General features: G+C 35.9%; 1 protein-coding gene across 8 annotated transcripts in view; it reads right to left on the bottom strand.

Moving 5' to 3' along the window:
- LRRFIP2 (LRR binding FLII interacting protein 2) overlaps positions 1-17,471 on the bottom strand; it is a 97,403-nt gene that overhangs the window by 25,438 nt on the left and 54,494 nt on the right. For all 8 annotated transcript variants that reach the window (XM_079712933.1, XM_079712932.1, XM_079712931.1 and 5 more), the window contains one exon: positions 13,012-13,182. In XM_079712933.1, the coding sequence (XP_079569059.1) occupies positions 13,012-13,182 (171 nt within the window). The remainder of the gene's footprint in view (positions 1-13,011; positions 13,183-17,471) is intronic.

Here is a 17,471-nt window from a genome sequence, read left to right on the forward strand (position 1 = left end):
GAAATGACCTGGTAAAGTAACAGGTTATAAAATTAACATACAAAATTCAATAATCATCACAGATCAAAATAAAACGTAGAGAGAAGATATAATAAACATAATATCAAAAAATAAAATAAATACATACATGTAAAATTACAAGATATACCCAAAATCGATATGAGGAAAATTATATAAAACATTCCTGGAAGACAGAGAAGTAGGACTGAACAAATGGAAAGGCATCTTCTTGGATGAAAAGACTCAGCATCACAAAAATACCTGTTACACCCTAAATTAATCTATACATTTAATACAGTCCAAATAAAAATACCATCAGGTTTTTTTTCTCATCAGAGTAAGACAAGTTGATTATAAAGTTTATTTGGAAGAAAAACAAGAAAAAAAAAAGCTAGAAAAACACAAAATGAAAACAAAGAAAGCTAACCTTACTAGATATTAAAACATAAGGCTTATACAATTAAAACAATGTTGTAATGGCTCATAAATACAGACCAATGGAGTAGAATAGAAAATCCAGAAATAGACCCAATTACATATACAAGTACATTAAACAACAACAAAACAAAAAGAGCAGCTCAAATCAATGAGAAAAGATAGACTTTTAAATGAGTAATGTTGGCATAACTGGATATACACATGGAAAAAGAAAACTGGAACCAAACTTTGTACCATACACCAGAACAAATGCACAGAAAGAAGAGAGAGAGAGAAAGACAGGCAGAGAGAGAGAGACAGAGAAGAAGAAAGGAAGTAAGAACATACAGTTACTAGAGAAAAGGTGAGTGAACTGCTATAACCAAGGAATGGGTAAAAATTACCAAAAAATGACTCAAAAATCCACAAGCAAGAAGGGCAAAGGGGTAACAAATAAGACTACCTAGAAATGAAGACTTTTGAATGGCCAAAAACACTATAAGCAAAGCAAAAAGACAAATGACTATAAAAAATTTTTACAATTTATATTTACTATCTTTCCATATAGAGAGCCTCTAAAATTAGAAATAAAGAGGAAAAAACCCACTATTATGTAGAACAATAGGCTAAAAAAATGGACAGTTCACAGAGAAACAAATTGCTCTGAATATGAAAAGATGCCCATACTAAGGGAAATGTAAATTAAAACTGTATTTCTCACTGAAACACCAGTAAGAGTCCAAAAACTTGACATTATACTCAGGGAAAAGTAGTGTGGAGAAGGAAATAGACCCTCTCATTTGTGGGAATGCAACATTGTATAACCCCTACAAAGGAGAATTTGTTATATCTAGCAGGATTACCACACCTTTTGACATGGCAAACTCAGTTTTCTGACTCCCATAGATACCAGCAAAAATACAGAAAGACCTATGCAGTACATTCGTCTTTGTAGGACTATTTTTAACAGCAAGAGACTGCAAACAACTCAAACGTCCATTAAAAGGGAACTGGTGGAATAAACTATAGTACAATGGAATAAGTGTACAGTGATAAGAACGAGGAAGAGCTCTCTATACTACAATCATCAGGTGATGAAATCCAGATGCAGAACAATAGAGTATTCTCCCATTTTCTAAGAATGGAGGGATACAAATATGTGTGTGTGTGTGTGTGTGTATATATATATATATATATATATATATATATATACACATATATATACACACACACATACATATTTTTGAATGGTAAAACAATGTCTTCTTAAGATTAAAAAAAATGGAAGGATAAACAATTTAATTAAAAAAATTTCCTTAGGCAGTCTACCTGAAAAAATATTCAGAGTAATGATAGTAAAGATGATCCAAAATCTTGGAAATAGAATGGAGAAAATACAAGAAACGTTTCACAAGGACCTAGAAGAACTAAAGAGCAAACAAACAATGATGAACACCACAATAAATGATATTAAAAATTCTCTAGAAGGAATCAATAGCAGAATAACTGAGGCAGAAGAACAGATAAGTGACCTGGAAGATAAAACAGTGGAAATAACTACCGCAGAGCAGAATAAAGAAAAAAGAATTGGGACAGTCTCAGAGACCGCTGGGACAACAGTAAATGCACCAACATCTGAATTATAGGGGTCCCAGAAGAAGAAGAGAAAAAGAAAGGGACTGAGAAAATATTTGAAGAGATTACAGTTGAAAACTTCCCTAATATGGGAAAGGAAATAGTCAAGTCCAGGAAGCATAGAGAGTCCATACATGACAAATCCAAGGAGAAACATGCCAAGACACATATTAATCAAACTATCAAAAATTAAATACAAAGAAAAAATATTAAAAGCAGTAAGGGAAAAGCAACAAATAACATACAAGGGAATCCCCATAAGGTTAACAGCTGATCTTTCAGCAGAAACTCTGCAAGCCAGAAGGGAGTGGCAGGACATATTTAAAGTGTTGAAAGGGAAAAACCTACAACCAAGATTACTCTACCCAGCAAGAATCTGATTCAGATTTGACGGAAAATGAAAACCTTTACAGACAAGCAAAAGCTAAGAGAATTCAGCACCACCAAACAAGCTTATGACAAATGCTAAAGGAAATTCTCTAGGCAGGAAACACAAGAGGAGTAAAAGACCTACAAAAACAAACCCAAAACAATTAAGAAAATGGTAATAGGAACATACATATTGATAACTACCTTAAATGTAAATGGATTAAATGTTCCAACCAAAAGACAGAGACTGGCTGAATAGATGCAAAAAACAAGACCCGTATATACGCTGTCTACAAGAGACCCACTTCAGACCCAGGGACACATACAGACTGAAAGTGAGGGGATGGAAAAAGATATTCCATGCAAAAGGAAACCAACAGAAAGCTGGAGTAGCAATTCTCATATCAGACAAAATAGACTTTAAAATAGACTATTACAAGAGACAAAGAAGGATACTACATAATGATCAACGGATCAATCCAAGAAGATACAATAATTGTAAATATTTATGCACCCAACATAGGAGCACGTCAATACATAAGGCAAATGCTAACAGCCACAAAAGGGGAAATCGAGACTAACACATCATACTAGGGGACTTTAACACCCCACTTTCACCATTGGACAGATCATCCAAAATGAAAATAAATAAGGAAACACAAGCTTTAAATGATACATTAAACAAGATGGACTTAATTGATATTTATAGAAATTCCATCCAAAAACAACAGAATACACTTTCTTCTCAAGTGCTCATGGAACATTCTCCAGGATAGATCATTATCTTGGGTCATAAATCAAGCCTTGGTAAATTTAAGAAAATTGAAACCATATCAAGCATCTTTTCCGACCAAAACGCTATGAGACTAGATATCAGCTACAGGAAAAAATCTGTAAAAAATACAAACACATGGAGGTTAAACAATACACTACTAAATAACCAAGAGACACTGAAGAAATCAAACAGGAAATCAAAAAATACCTAGAAACAAATGACAATGAAAACACGATGACCCAAAACCTATGGGATGCAGCAAAACCAGTTCTAAGAGGGAAGTTTATAGCTATAGAATCCTACCTCAAGAAACAAGAAACATCTCAAATAAATGACCTAACCTTACCCATAAAGCAATTAGAGAAAGAAGAAAAAACAAAACCCAAAGTTAGCAGAAGGAAAGAAATCATAAAGATCAGAGCAGAAATAAATGAAATAGAAACAAAGAAAACAATAGCAAAGATCAATAAAACTAAAAGCTGGTTCTTTGAGAAGATAAACAAAATTGATAAACCATTAGCCAGACTCATCAAGAAAAAGAGGGAGAGGACTCAAATCCATAAAATTAGAAATGAAAAAGGAGAAGTTATGACACTGCAGAAATACAAAGCATCCTAAGAGACTACTACAAGCAACTCTATGCCAATAAAATGGACAACCTGGAAGAAATGGACAAATTCTTAGAAAGTATAACCTTCCAAGACTGAACCAGGAAGAAAAAGAAAATATGAACAGACCAATCACAAGTAATGAAATGGAAACTGTGATTAAAAATCTTCCAACAAACAAAAGTCCAGGACCAGATGGCTTCACAGGTGAATTCTATCAAACATTTAGAGAAGAGCTAACACCCATCCTTCTCAAACTCTTCCAAAAAATTGCAGACGAAGGAACACTACCAAACTCATTCTATGAGGCCACCATCACTCTGATACCAAAACCAGACAAAGATACTACAAAAAAAGAAAATTACAGACCAATATCACTGATGAACATAGATGCAAAAATCCTCAACAAAATACTCGCAAACAGAATCCAACAACACATTAAAAGGATCATACACCATGATCAAGTGGGATTTATATCAGGGATGCAAGGATTCTTCAATATACGGAAATCAATCAATGTGACATACCATATTAACAAACTGAAGAAGAAAAAGCATATGATCATCTCAGTAGATGCAGAAAAAGCTTCTGACAAAATTCAACACCCATTTATGATAAAAACTCTCCAGAAAGTGGGCATAGAGGGAAGCTACCTCAACATGATAAAGGCAATATATGACAAACCCTCAGCAAACATCATTTTCAATGGTGAAAAACTGAAAGCATTTCCTCTAAGATCAGGAAGAAGACAAGAATGTCCACCCTCGCCACCATTATTCAACATAGTTTTGGAAGTTCTAGCCATGGCAATCAGAGAAGATAAAGAAATAAAAGGAATACAAATTGGAAAAGAAGAAGTAAAACTGTCACTGTTTGCAGATGACATGATACTATACATAGAGAATCCTAAAGATGCCACCAGAAAACTACTAGAGCTAATCAATGAATTTGGTAAAGTTGCAGGATACAAAATTAATGCACAGAAATCTCTTGCATTCTTATACACTAATGATGAAAAATCTGAAAGAGAAATTAAGGAAACACTCCCATTTACCACTGCAACAAAAAGAATAAAATACCTAGGAATAAACCTACCTAGGGAGACAAAAGACCTGTATGCAGAAAACTATAAGACACTGATGAAAGAAATTAAAGACGATACCAACAGATGGAGAGATATACCATGTTCTTGGATTGGAAGAATCAATACTGTGAAAATGACTCTACTACCCAAAGCAATCTAGAGATGCAATGCAATCCCTATCAAATTACCAATGGCATTTTTTACGGAACTAGAACAAAAAATCTTAAAATTTGTATGGAGACACAAAAGACCCCGAATAGCCAAAGCAGTCTGGAGGGGAAAAAAAGGAGCTGGAGCAATCAGAGTCCCTGACTTCAGACTATACTATAAAGCTACAGTAATCAAGACAATATGGTACTGGCACAAAAACAGAAACATAGATCAATGGAACAAGATAGAAAGCCCAGAGATAAACCCACACACCCATGGTCAACTAATCTAAGACAAAGGAGGCAAGGATATAGAGTGGAGAAAAGACAGCCTCTTCAATAAGTGGTGCTGGGAAAGCTGGACAGCTACATGTAAAAGAATGAAATTAGAACACTCCCTAATACCATACACAAAAATAAACTGAAAATGGATTAGAGACCTAAATGTAAGACCAGACACTATAAAACTCTTAGAGGAAAACATTGGAAGAACACTCTTTGACATAAATCACAGCAAAATCTTTTTTGATCCACCTCCTAGAGTAATGGAAATAAAAACAAAAATAAACAAATGGGACCTAATGAAACTTCAAAGCATTTGCACAGCAAAGGAAACCATAAACAAGACAAAAAGACAACCCTCAGTATGGTAGAAAATATTTGCAAATGAATCAACGGACGAAGGATTAATCTCCAAAATATATAAACAGCTCATGCAACTCAATATTAAAAAAAGAAACAACGCAATCCCAAATTGGGCAGACAACCTAAATAGACATTTCTCCAAAGAAGACATACAGATGGCTAAGAAGCACATGAAAAGCTGCTCAACATCATTAATTATTAGAGAAATGCAAATCAAAACTACAGTGAGGTATCACCTCACACCAGTTAGAATGGGCATCATCAGAAAATCTACAAACAACAAATCCTGGAGAGGGTGTGGAGAAAAGGGAACCCTCTTGCACTGTTGGTGGGAATGTAAACTGATACAGCCACTATGGACAACAGTATGGAGGTTCCTTAAAAAACTAAAACTAGAATTACCATATGACCCAACAATCCCACTACTGGGCATATACCCAGAGAAAACCATAATTTAAAAAGATACATGCACCCCAATGTTCATTGCAGCATTATTTACAATAGCCAGGTCATGGAAGCAACATAAATGCCCATCGACAGACAAATGGATAAAGAAGACGTGGTACATATATACAATGGAATATTACTCAGCCATAAAAAGGAACGAAATTGGGTCATTTGTAGAGACATGGATGGATCTAGAGACTGTCATGCAGAGTGAAGTAAGTCAGAAAGAGAAAAACAAATATCATATATTAACACATATATGTGGAACCTAGAAAAATGGTACAGATGAACCGTTTTGCAGGGCAGAAATTGAGACACAGATGAAGAGAACAAACGTATGGATACCAAGGGGGGAAAGCGGGGTGGTGGTGGTTGTGGTGTGATGAGTTGGGAGATTGGATTGACATGTATACACTGATGTGTATAAAACTGATGACTAGTAAGAACCTGCTGTATAAAAAAATAAATATAATAGAATTCAAAAATTAAAAAAAAAACCAACTACAATGAGGTATCACCTCACACCGGTCAGAATGGCCATCATTAAAAAATCTACAAACAATAAATGCTGGAGAGGGTGTGGAGAAAAGGGAACCCTCTTGTACTGTTGGTGGGAATGTAAGTTGATACAGCCACTATGGAGAACAGTTAAAAAACTAAAACTAGAACTACTATATGACCCAGCAATCCCACTACTGGGCATATACCCTGAGAAAAACATAATTCAAAAAGAGTCATGTACCACAGTGTTCACTGCAGCTCTATTTACAATAGCCAGGACATGGAAGCAACCTAAGTGTCCATCGACAGACGAATGGATAAAGATGTGGCACATATATACAATGGAATATTACTCAGCCACAAAAGGAAACGAAACTGAGTTATTTGTAGTGAGGTGCATAGACCTAGAGACTTTCATACAGAGTGAAGTAAGTCAGAAAGAGAAAAACAAGTACTGTATGCTAACACATATATATGGAAGCTAAAAAAAAAAAATCGGTTCTGAAGAACCTAGAAGCAGGACAGGAATAAAGATGCAGACATAGAGCATGGACTTGAGGACACGGGGAGGGGGAAGGGTAAGCTGGGACGAAGTGAGAGAGTGGCACGGACACATATACACTACCAAATGTAAAATAGCTAGCTAGTGGGAAGCAGCCGCATAGCACAGGGAGATCAGCTCGGTGCTTTGAGACCACCTAGAGGGGTAGGTTAGGGAGGGTGGGAGGGAGACGCAAGAGGGAGGAGATATGGGGATATATGTATGCATATAGCCGATTCACTTTGTTATAAAGCAGAAACTAACACACCATTGTAAAGCAATTATACTCCAATTAATATGTTAAAAAATTTTCCTTAAGGAAGAAATCAGGATGAAGAGAAAGAGACAAAAGACTGACTTCTTTGAATACATTTTCTTTATTGATTTGATTGAGATCTGTGTAAATAATTCACAAAATTGTAAAACAAAAGTAAATTTAAAAGCAATTCATTGTGGAAGGAACCCAAGTTTCCATCAACAGATGAATGGATAAGCAAAATGTGGTACATAAATACAGTGGAATAGTATTCAGGAAGGAAATTCTGACCCATGCTATGACATGAATGAACGCTGAGGACATTATGGTAAGTTATATAAACCAGTAACAAGAAGACAAATATTATATGATTCTGCTTATATTAGGTACCTAGAGGAGTCAAACTCACAGAGCCAGAGAGTAGAATGGTGGTTGTGAGGAGCTGGAGGAGGAGGAATGGGGAGGTGTGTAATGGGGACAGAGTTTCAGTTTTGCAAGATGAAAAGCTCTGGAGATCTGTTAGACAACGATGTGAATAAACATTACTGAAATGTGCACTTTAAAATGGTTAAGGTGGTAGATTTTGTTATATGCTTTTACCAGAATTAAAAGTAATTTCATAATAAAAATTTAAAAAGCAGTTCCTAAGTACTGAAAATAAAATGTAGTGAACCTAGCTATATACGTCCAGTTAGTAGTAAAAGCACAGAGGAACTATTTCAAGTAAATTTTAAAAACAATGGTTGTACTATACATAACCTAGAAGCAAAATAACAACCAAACAGAAAAAAAAACAAAAAAACTTTTAACTATTTTCAGTAATTATACTGTTGGTAATGTTGGTATTGCTATTCTAGGTATTGTGGGATAAAGGAATGAAAATAGACTATAACATAATTACTAGCATCCCTAGTGACTCTGAGACCTGGGAGTGGTAGTGTGGGAAGAAGGAGATACACATGTATAAGACAAAGGAGGTCAAGTAAAAGCCCTACGTCCTGAATATAAACTAGAACTATAAGCATAACATATTTTGACTTTAAAAACAAAAAAAATACCCCATATACATATTTCCCTGATATAACCACTAAAAAGGTCTATAAACAGTTACCATCTTGGTGGCAAGTGCCCCCCTAGCACCCACACTGCTCCACTAAAAGAGAACCAGGGCTCCTTGTACTAACAGCTGATTTCAGGTCTGGAGCAGGAAATGTACCAGATGAGTCCAGAACACTTTCTTGTGCTAGACAGCAAAGAAGCTATCACAACCAATTAGACTCAGATCAAAATTACTTGGGAATCAACCTGAAGATGTTCACATTAGTTAAAGGTGGGACAACCTGAAAATCAATAAGAATATAAGCTACAATGGATTGAAATCATCAAATGCTTGAATTCTTGCCTTCATAATGATTTTTTAAAAAATAATTGGGCACTATGAGAAGATGCCAAACAACCAATTCCTTATTTTGAAAACTTGTAAACAAAGGAAAAGAATCAAGTTTTTATCTTGCCTTTCCTATGTAAACTGTTTCATTGAGTAATAAGAGATGAGGGGAAATTTCTCTTTAAAGATGGACTTACACTAATAAATAAAGCAGAGGAAAGTGAAAAGACAACCCATGGAATGGCAGAAAATATTTGCCAACCATGTATCTGATAAGGAACTTGTATCTAGAATATACAAACTCTAACAATGCAGTAACACAAAGATAATCCAATTTAAAAATGTGCAAAGGATCTGAACAGACATTTCTCCAAAGAAGATGTACAAAGAGTCAGTAAGCATATCAAAATATACTTGAAATCATTAGTCATCAGGGAGATGCAAAGCAAAACTGCACCTGCTAGAATGGCTAGGAAAAAACTCAGATAAAAACAAGTGTTGGTGAGGATGTGGAGAAATCAGAACCTGCTTACACTTGCATACACTTGCTGGAGGGAATGGTGCAGCTGCTTTGGAAAAGGGTCTGGTTATTCCTCAACTGGTTAAACATGGGGTTGCCATATGACCCAGCAATTCCACTCCTAGGTGTATATTTAAAAGAAAGAAAGACTTATGTCCACACAAGAACTTGTACACAAATGTTTATAGCAGCATTATTCATCATAGACAAAAAGTGAAAAAACACCAGATGTCCATCAACACATGAATGGATAAACAAAATGTGGTATACCTATACAATGGACTATTATTAGGTCATAAATAGCAATGAAGTACTGATGCATGCACCACACAGGTGAACTTGAAAATATTAACCAAAGTGAAAGAAGCCAATTATAAAAGACTACAAATTATATAATTCCATTAATATGAAAGTCTAGAAAAGGGAAACCTATAGAGACAGAAAGTAGAATAGTGGTTACTCAGGGCTGAGGGGAGTGAGAGACAGCTAAAGGGTACAGGGTTGCTTTCTGACGTGATGAAATACTCTAAAATTATGGGGATGGTTGAATTTGTCTGTGAAGATACCAAAAAACCACTGAATTGTACACTTAAGATGGATGAAGTGTATGGTATGTGAATTATATCTCAATAAAGCTGTTTTAAAACAATAAAAGAAAATGAAAGAAAACAGTAATGATAAAATTAGAATATCTCATTTTGCAACCCCTAATCAACTAATGGATATAAGTATCCAGCTACATCATCACGGAGAGAGGTGCCATACATCTGGGCCTCCTGAAGGGTTTAGTCTACTTCTCTATGAAGTAGACTAAACCTGTATTTGATTAAACCTCTAAACCTAACTAACTATTTACAGGAAATACAGAGGAAAAAGGAGCATGGTAAAGAACGACAGTAATGAAACAGCAAAATCCCCAAGACTGTCAGAAACTGTTAAAAGAAAAGCAATCTAGTTTCTTCAACACATAAATTGCAAGGGAAAAAAAGAGATGATAGGAAACCTATAAATAAAAACAGACTTACAAGACATGACAACTAATTCCAATGTGTGGAACTTATCTAGATCCTGATTGTTTTTTTAAGTGCGAAAAAGAAAAATCATTTATGACATTGAGACAACTGAAATTTTAACATGACAGGATATGTAGCAAGAAAGAATTATTATTAATTTTTCAGATGTGAAATGGTCTTGTGGTTATATTTTTAAAAAAGAGAGTCCATATCATTTAAATTCATATTAAACTCATTATTAAAATATGGGGTACTTAGGACTTGCTTCAAATAATGTGAGTGGGGGAAGTAGACAGGGCAAAATTGGCCATACATTGATGGTTTGTTAGGGGTAGGTAATGGGTTCAGGAGAGTTTATTATACTCTTCTTTTTTTTTTTTTTTGTATGCTTAAAATCTGCCAAAAAAGATTTTATTAAATCTCAGATAAGCTTAAAAAAAAAAAAAAAGAGGAAAAACATTCCCTCCTATAATGAATAGCTATTAAGAAAAGAATAATACACCTGAGACATTCCTAATCAGGCATTCTGTCCCTGAAGTAGGTATAGAGACAATATTTAAGATGCAGTTACCATAATTCTGGCAGAAAACACTAAAGACATTTTGAAAAATGGTATGAATATCATTCTCTACCCTCACCATCTGCTGCTATAATGAAACATACCAGAGTGCCTGACCTCTTTGTATGTCTCTGAACAGGAACATCTACTGCACGAGGCAATATCTGTTTAGGAGAAGAGAACTCAGGGTAAAGGTACAGCAGAGAGAGACATGACCACAAAGTCTTCTGCATCGCAGTACCTGACGCAGATCCCCAGGGTATTAAAAAAAGCATACAGATTTTTCAAATTCAAAAAGCACAAGATTTAAAAACAAAAACAAACTGAAAAGCCACAACTCTCTGTATACTAAGACATCTCTGCATCTTAGAAAATTATAGGAGGGAAAAATGAAGTTGGTTAAAATAGCTTATCATAGGGACTTTTTTTTATTTTAAAAATGCTCAAGGACGTTTGAGAAGATGGAAAGATAAGAACTTGTTTTAGGACTGGTCATTAAATACTTAGCATGAGATTTTCTTCTAATCTGTTGGAAGCAAAGAGCCAGAAATAGCTATGAAGAATGTGTGCGAAGGCAAAAAAGAAGTCCAAGGACTAAGAAAAGTATGACAGCTCAGACACTCCACAATTGGCCTATGAGATATAGGAAGAATCAAAGAGGAAACATCTATTGTCACCAAATCTTCAATGAGCCACTGTCATCAATATGAAAATACCCAGGGGCCTCTTTGTCACTTTATCTAGACACAAGTTTTCTTACTTTAACATTTTTGTTAATAGACACTATTTTTTTTCGAGGAGTTTTAGATTTATGGCAAAATGGAGCAGAAAGTACAGTGTTTCCATATACTCCCACTCCTCTCCCCACCCCTCAGGAACAGCCTTCCCCCACTATTAACATCCCAAACCAGAGTGGTACATTTGTTACAATCAATGAACCTACATTGACATATCATTGTCACCTAAAGCCCATAGTTTACATTAGGGTTCACTCTCAGTGCTGTACATTCTATGAGTTTTGATAAATGTATAATGTATCTACCATTATACTATGATACAGAATAGTATCCTGCTGCCCTAAAAATCTGCACTCTGCCTCTTCATCCCTCCTTTCCCCAAACCCACTACAAATACTTCCTAACACTTTTTAAAAGTGACCAAAACAGGCTGGAATGAGCATTTTTGGTCCTCAAGGAAAGAAATCCCTACAGAGTCTACAGTAATAATGCTGGTCCCTTAGAGGTTATATTAACAGCTTTTCTCCCTTTATTATGTACAAATACAGATTGTTCTTGTTTCTAACAATTCACCAAAGCTCATTTCCTAAATTATTATTATTATTTTTAAAACTTTTGCAATGTACTGGCAACTCATTTCTTGACAGTAATATCCACTTGTCCTCTGCTTGGACTGACTAAAATGCTTTTAAAAATCCAGTAAGCTTTTAAGAGAACCCAACTTGTTTTCTGCAGTTGTCAAAAGGCAAATCCAGGCCTTGGGCAGTGGCTTTTATTTTCCATCTGCACATTTTAACAATATAGCTTACAAACCTCTAAAGAAAACATCTGTTGATTTTTGACCCACGTCTCCACACTGCAGTTTTTAAATAACTGGTTAAAGACGTCTCTCCAACCATTTAGAAAACAGGTTCTCTTGAAAAATGAGAGAAGAAAAGAAAAGAGAAGAGAAGAAAAGAGAAGAAAAGAAAAGAAAAGAAAAGAGAATAAAATGAACCACCTCACTGAAAGCCTTTGGAGTTTTATGGAGTTCCAGCCAGTTATAGCAGGAAGAAGTAATTCACTGTAATTGTCCCAATTAAGAGATAGAAAATAAAGATAAAATTTGAGCTGTATTCTATTTTCAGAAACTAAAGGAGGTCATAAACTTCCCCTTATGAAAACAAGTTAAATCTAATAAAAATTAAGAAAGGAAAATATTTCAGGACCTGCAATCTTACGTTCTGTCAATTTCCTTGCACCAATCAGTTGTGATGGAAATATCATTCCCGGGGATGCTGTGCTCTTCCATCAAACCCAGTACTTCTTAAATGGCAGGTTTTAATTTTCTGACCCCAGAGAAAGGCATGATGTAAGATGAGCAATTACCTTTGATTTTTCTTCATTTTCTCTATAAAATTCTGCCATCTGTTCCTCCTGCTCTTCAATAACATCCTTGAGGGTATCTACTTGGTATATCAAATTGTTCTTCTCATTGTCTAACTGTGCATTGGAAACCATGGCTTTCTTGTATTTTTCTTCCACTTCAGACAAAGACTCCTAAATGAAAGTCAAAGTCATCAGCCTAATATCTAAAATATGTTCATTGCCTATATGTCATATAACAGGAAACTATAGCACTGGCACAAACACATAAAGATGCATTTTTGCAAAATAAAAGCAGTTTGGGGAACTCTTTGTTTAGTAACATGCACATAAAACAGAAGGATGACAATAAGCCAAGAACGCATCATTATAAGCACTTTATGGGCTCTCTGCTATCCAAGAAAACAAATTCAAGCAGCAGTGTTGCCTCTGAAAGATGAAAAGGTGTGCAGACAACATATAAGAGTCATAGTGTAAAAATCATAAAATACAGAATCATTAATGGTTTCAGAAATGTTACTTCTGTAGTTTTTAACAACAGCTATTCGCAACAGAATACAGATACAACAGAAGACAGCCTCCCTTTACTCAAGTAAATTTCATACTTATTTGAATTGCACCACTTCCTGGACCTGCGTTTTCAGTACTTTCTCGGTCTGCATAACATTAATTTAAATGTATAAACATTTTGTCTAGCAAATTCAAATATTAGCCATTTTTAAGTAAGTAAGCAATATAAAAACTATTATTTAAGATAAAAGAGCTACCACTCAATGCCTAAATTTTTATATACTTCAAAGTTTTCTGCCTAAAATAGCTTACAGCCTGTTTCTTAATAACTACATCTATTTTGGTAGATTACTAATACCTAGCAGTATTTTTAAAACTAAAAAGAAAAACATTTCACATAGAAAAAGTCATCACTTCTGGAAGTAAATTTTTATTTTATTTAAAAAAAAATTTTGGCCATGCAGCATGTGGGATTTCAGTTCCCCAACCAGGAATTGAACCCACACCCCTGCAGTGGAAGTGCAGAGTCTTAACCACTGGACCGCCAGGGAAATCCCTGGAAATAAAATTTTAAAATATTAATGCAAATGTTTAACAAACAAAAGATCAGTGATATAGAACTGAGAGTCCAGAATCCTTACATTTATGATCAATTGATATTTGACAAGGGTGCCCAGACAACTCAGTGGGAAAAGAGTAGTTTTTTCAATAAATGGTGTTGGGACAATTGAGATCCACATGCAAGCTAATAAAGTTGGACTCCTACTTCACACCAAACACAAAAATTAACTCAAAATGGATCAGAGACCTAAATTAAAAGCTAAAACTATAAAACCCTTCCCAGAAAACACAGGAGTAAATCTTCATGACTTTGGAGTGGGCAATGGTTTCTCAGATACGATACCAAACAATCAATGAAAGAAAAAGTAGACTTTAACAAAATCAAAAACTTTTATGCTACAAACAATACCACCAAGAAAGTAAAAAGATGACCCATAAAATGGGAGAAAATATTTGTAAATCTTATATCTGATAAGGAACTTGTATCCAGAATATATAAAGAACACTTAGAAATCAGTAATTAAAAGACACATCATTCGGTTTTAAAATCGGCAAGGATATGACCAGATATTCCTCCAAAGATGGTGTATAAATGGACAATAAGAATACAAAAACTTTCTTAATATAATTAGTGATTAGGGAAATGCACATCAAAACCATAATGAGATACTACTTCAGATCTACTAGGATGGCTATTATCTATAATCAAAAAACGAGAAGCAAGGTAAGTGTTGGTGAGGATATGAAAAAACTAGACTCCTCATACATTGCTGGGAAGAAGGTAAAATACTGCAGCTACTTTGGAAAACAGGTTGGCAGTACTTCAAAATGTTAAACATCGAATTACCATATGACTCAACAATTCTATTGCTAGGTAATCTACCCAAGAGAAATGAAAAGATATGTCTATACAAAAAGCTGTACACAAATGTTTACAGCAGCATTATTCATAATAGCCCCAAACTGGAAACAATCCAAATGCCTATCAAACTCACAAATGGATAAACAAAATGTAGTAAATCCATATAGTGGAATACTACTCAGCCACGTGTGTGTGTGTGTGTATATATATACATGTATGTATACACACATATGTATACATATATGTGTATATGTATATATACACACACACTGATGTGTTTTATAATACGGATGAATCTTGAAAACATTATGTTAAGTAAAAAGCCAATCACGGGCTTCCCTGGTGGCACAGTGGTTGAGAGTCCGCCTGCCGATGCAGGGGACACGGATTCGTGCCCCGGTCTGGGAAGATCCCACATGCCGCGGAGCGGCTGGGTCTGTGAGCCATGGCCGCTGAGCCTGCGCATCCGGAGCCTGTGCTCCGCAACGGGAGAGGCCACAACAGTGAGAGGCCTGCATACCGCAAAAAAAAAAAAAAAAGCCAATCACGAAAGACAACATAGACTAGTGGTTACCCAGGGCTAGGTGCAGGAGTGGGAGTGGAGGAGTGGGGAACATCTGCTGATTAGTATGGGGTTTCTTTTGGGGGTAGTGAAAATGTTCTAAAATTGGTGATGGTTGCACAATTCTGTGACTATGCAAAAAAACCCCACTGAATTGTACACTTTAAATGAGTAAGTTTTATGGTATGTGATTTATATCTCAATAAAGATGCACACAAACACATATGCATACACTTAATAATTCTTCACAACCCAGGACTGTATTAACAGGTAAGATTTATATTATGATTGAGAACAAATACACCCAAAATAAAGAATATAAGCCCAGTTAACTGTATAATGGTTCAAATATAGTAGGTGTCTTAACACAATGCAGAATTTAGAATGATTCTGATCCATCTCAGAGACTAATAGCAAAAAAAAAGTCCTCCTCACAACTCAGTCCCATACAAAATGGGGCATGACTGCATGAACACCAGAATGTAAGACAGTTCAAGCAGCAGCTGCAAGGACACAATATATAACATAATAAAGGTGACATAAAATGTATGGAGTGTACTTTTTCCTTTAAACAAAAGACCACAGAAGACTATTTTAAACTTAAGTGTCAAGGTAGTTTGTTGTTGTTTTGGCCACACGGCTTGCAGGGTCTTAGCTCCCCAACCAGGGACTGAACCCTCAGCAGTGAAAGCTCGCAGTCCTACCACTGGACCACCAGTGAATTCCCTCAAGGTAGTTTTAATGATTTTAATCTAGCTCACACAGTGATATCCATAAGGAATGAATTTTACTTAAATGTGTCTAAGGCAGTGATGTTCCGTGTAGGTGCTGGACTAGAAGCAACAGCATTATCTGGGACCTGGCTAAAAACGCAAATTTTCAACCACCCCATCCTAGGCCTACTGAATGAGAAAATCTGGGAGTATAGTCCAGCAATCTGTGTTAACAAGACCCAGGTGACTGTGGAGGGAGGGTAGAGGGGGGAAAAAGCACCTCAAAGGCAGACATACTTAAGAATAATGTCATAAGCAAGACCGAGCATCCTTTTTTAATAGAATATAGATACATCACACCACCATGCCTTGACCACCAACCAGATAATTTTTTTTTGTTTGTTTTGTGGTACACGGGCCTCTCACTGTTGTGGCCTCTCCCGTTGCGGAGCACAGGCTCCAGACGCGCAGACTCAGCAGCCATGGCTCACGGGCCCAGCTGCTCCGCGGCATGTGGGATCCTCCCGGACTGGGGCACGAACCCGTGTCCCCTGCATCGGCAGGCGGACTCTCAACCACTGCGCCACCAGGGAAGCCCCAGATAATTTTTTTTAAGATTTTTTTTTCCATTTAAAAGAGTCATTTCAAGGATAAACATAATTTGAAGTCAAGTTCAATTATACACTAACCATGAATTAAGAAAAGGGGACTTATCTGTTCAGAGTCTCAAATAAGGTTAATCTGTTTTTTGTATCCTTCAAAAAATGAAATAAATGGTAGATCTAAAAGGTAAGGAGAAAATACTTAAGATAAAATAAAAAACGAGTAAGAATGCCTTTGAATCACTTGCTTTCCTGATACATTATGTTACGTACGAGACTTTAAAATGAATGTATTTATTGAATGTACTGGATTTGTTCCATTGATCTAAGATATTTCCAACTCATATCTCTAAAACCTTAAAAGGGGGATTAAATCCTGAAGATGAGAGCAGTAAGACTAACTGAGCACATCAGCTCACTAACTCTGGGATCCTCCTGATGTTTACCAACAACCACACACTGCTGTCAGCAGCGTCCAGGCTTTCCGGGGGTGCTCTCCATAGGCCTTCCACCTTTTCTGGACCATAATCACCTGCATGAAGTTTGTGGCTGGTAGCTGGGCTAGTCCAATCATGCTGGGCGGCTGAGCAAAGCCTTGACCATTAGGTCTACACTCTGTCCTTTGAGCATATCCTGAGTCACCTTTCTGAATG

The sequence above is a fragment of the Hyperoodon ampullatus genome (genome assembly GCF_949752795.1).
Source record: "Hyperoodon ampullatus genome assembly, chromosome: 10".
NCBI lineage: Eukaryota > Metazoa > Chordata > Mammalia > Artiodactyla > Ziphiidae > Hyperoodon > Hyperoodon ampullatus.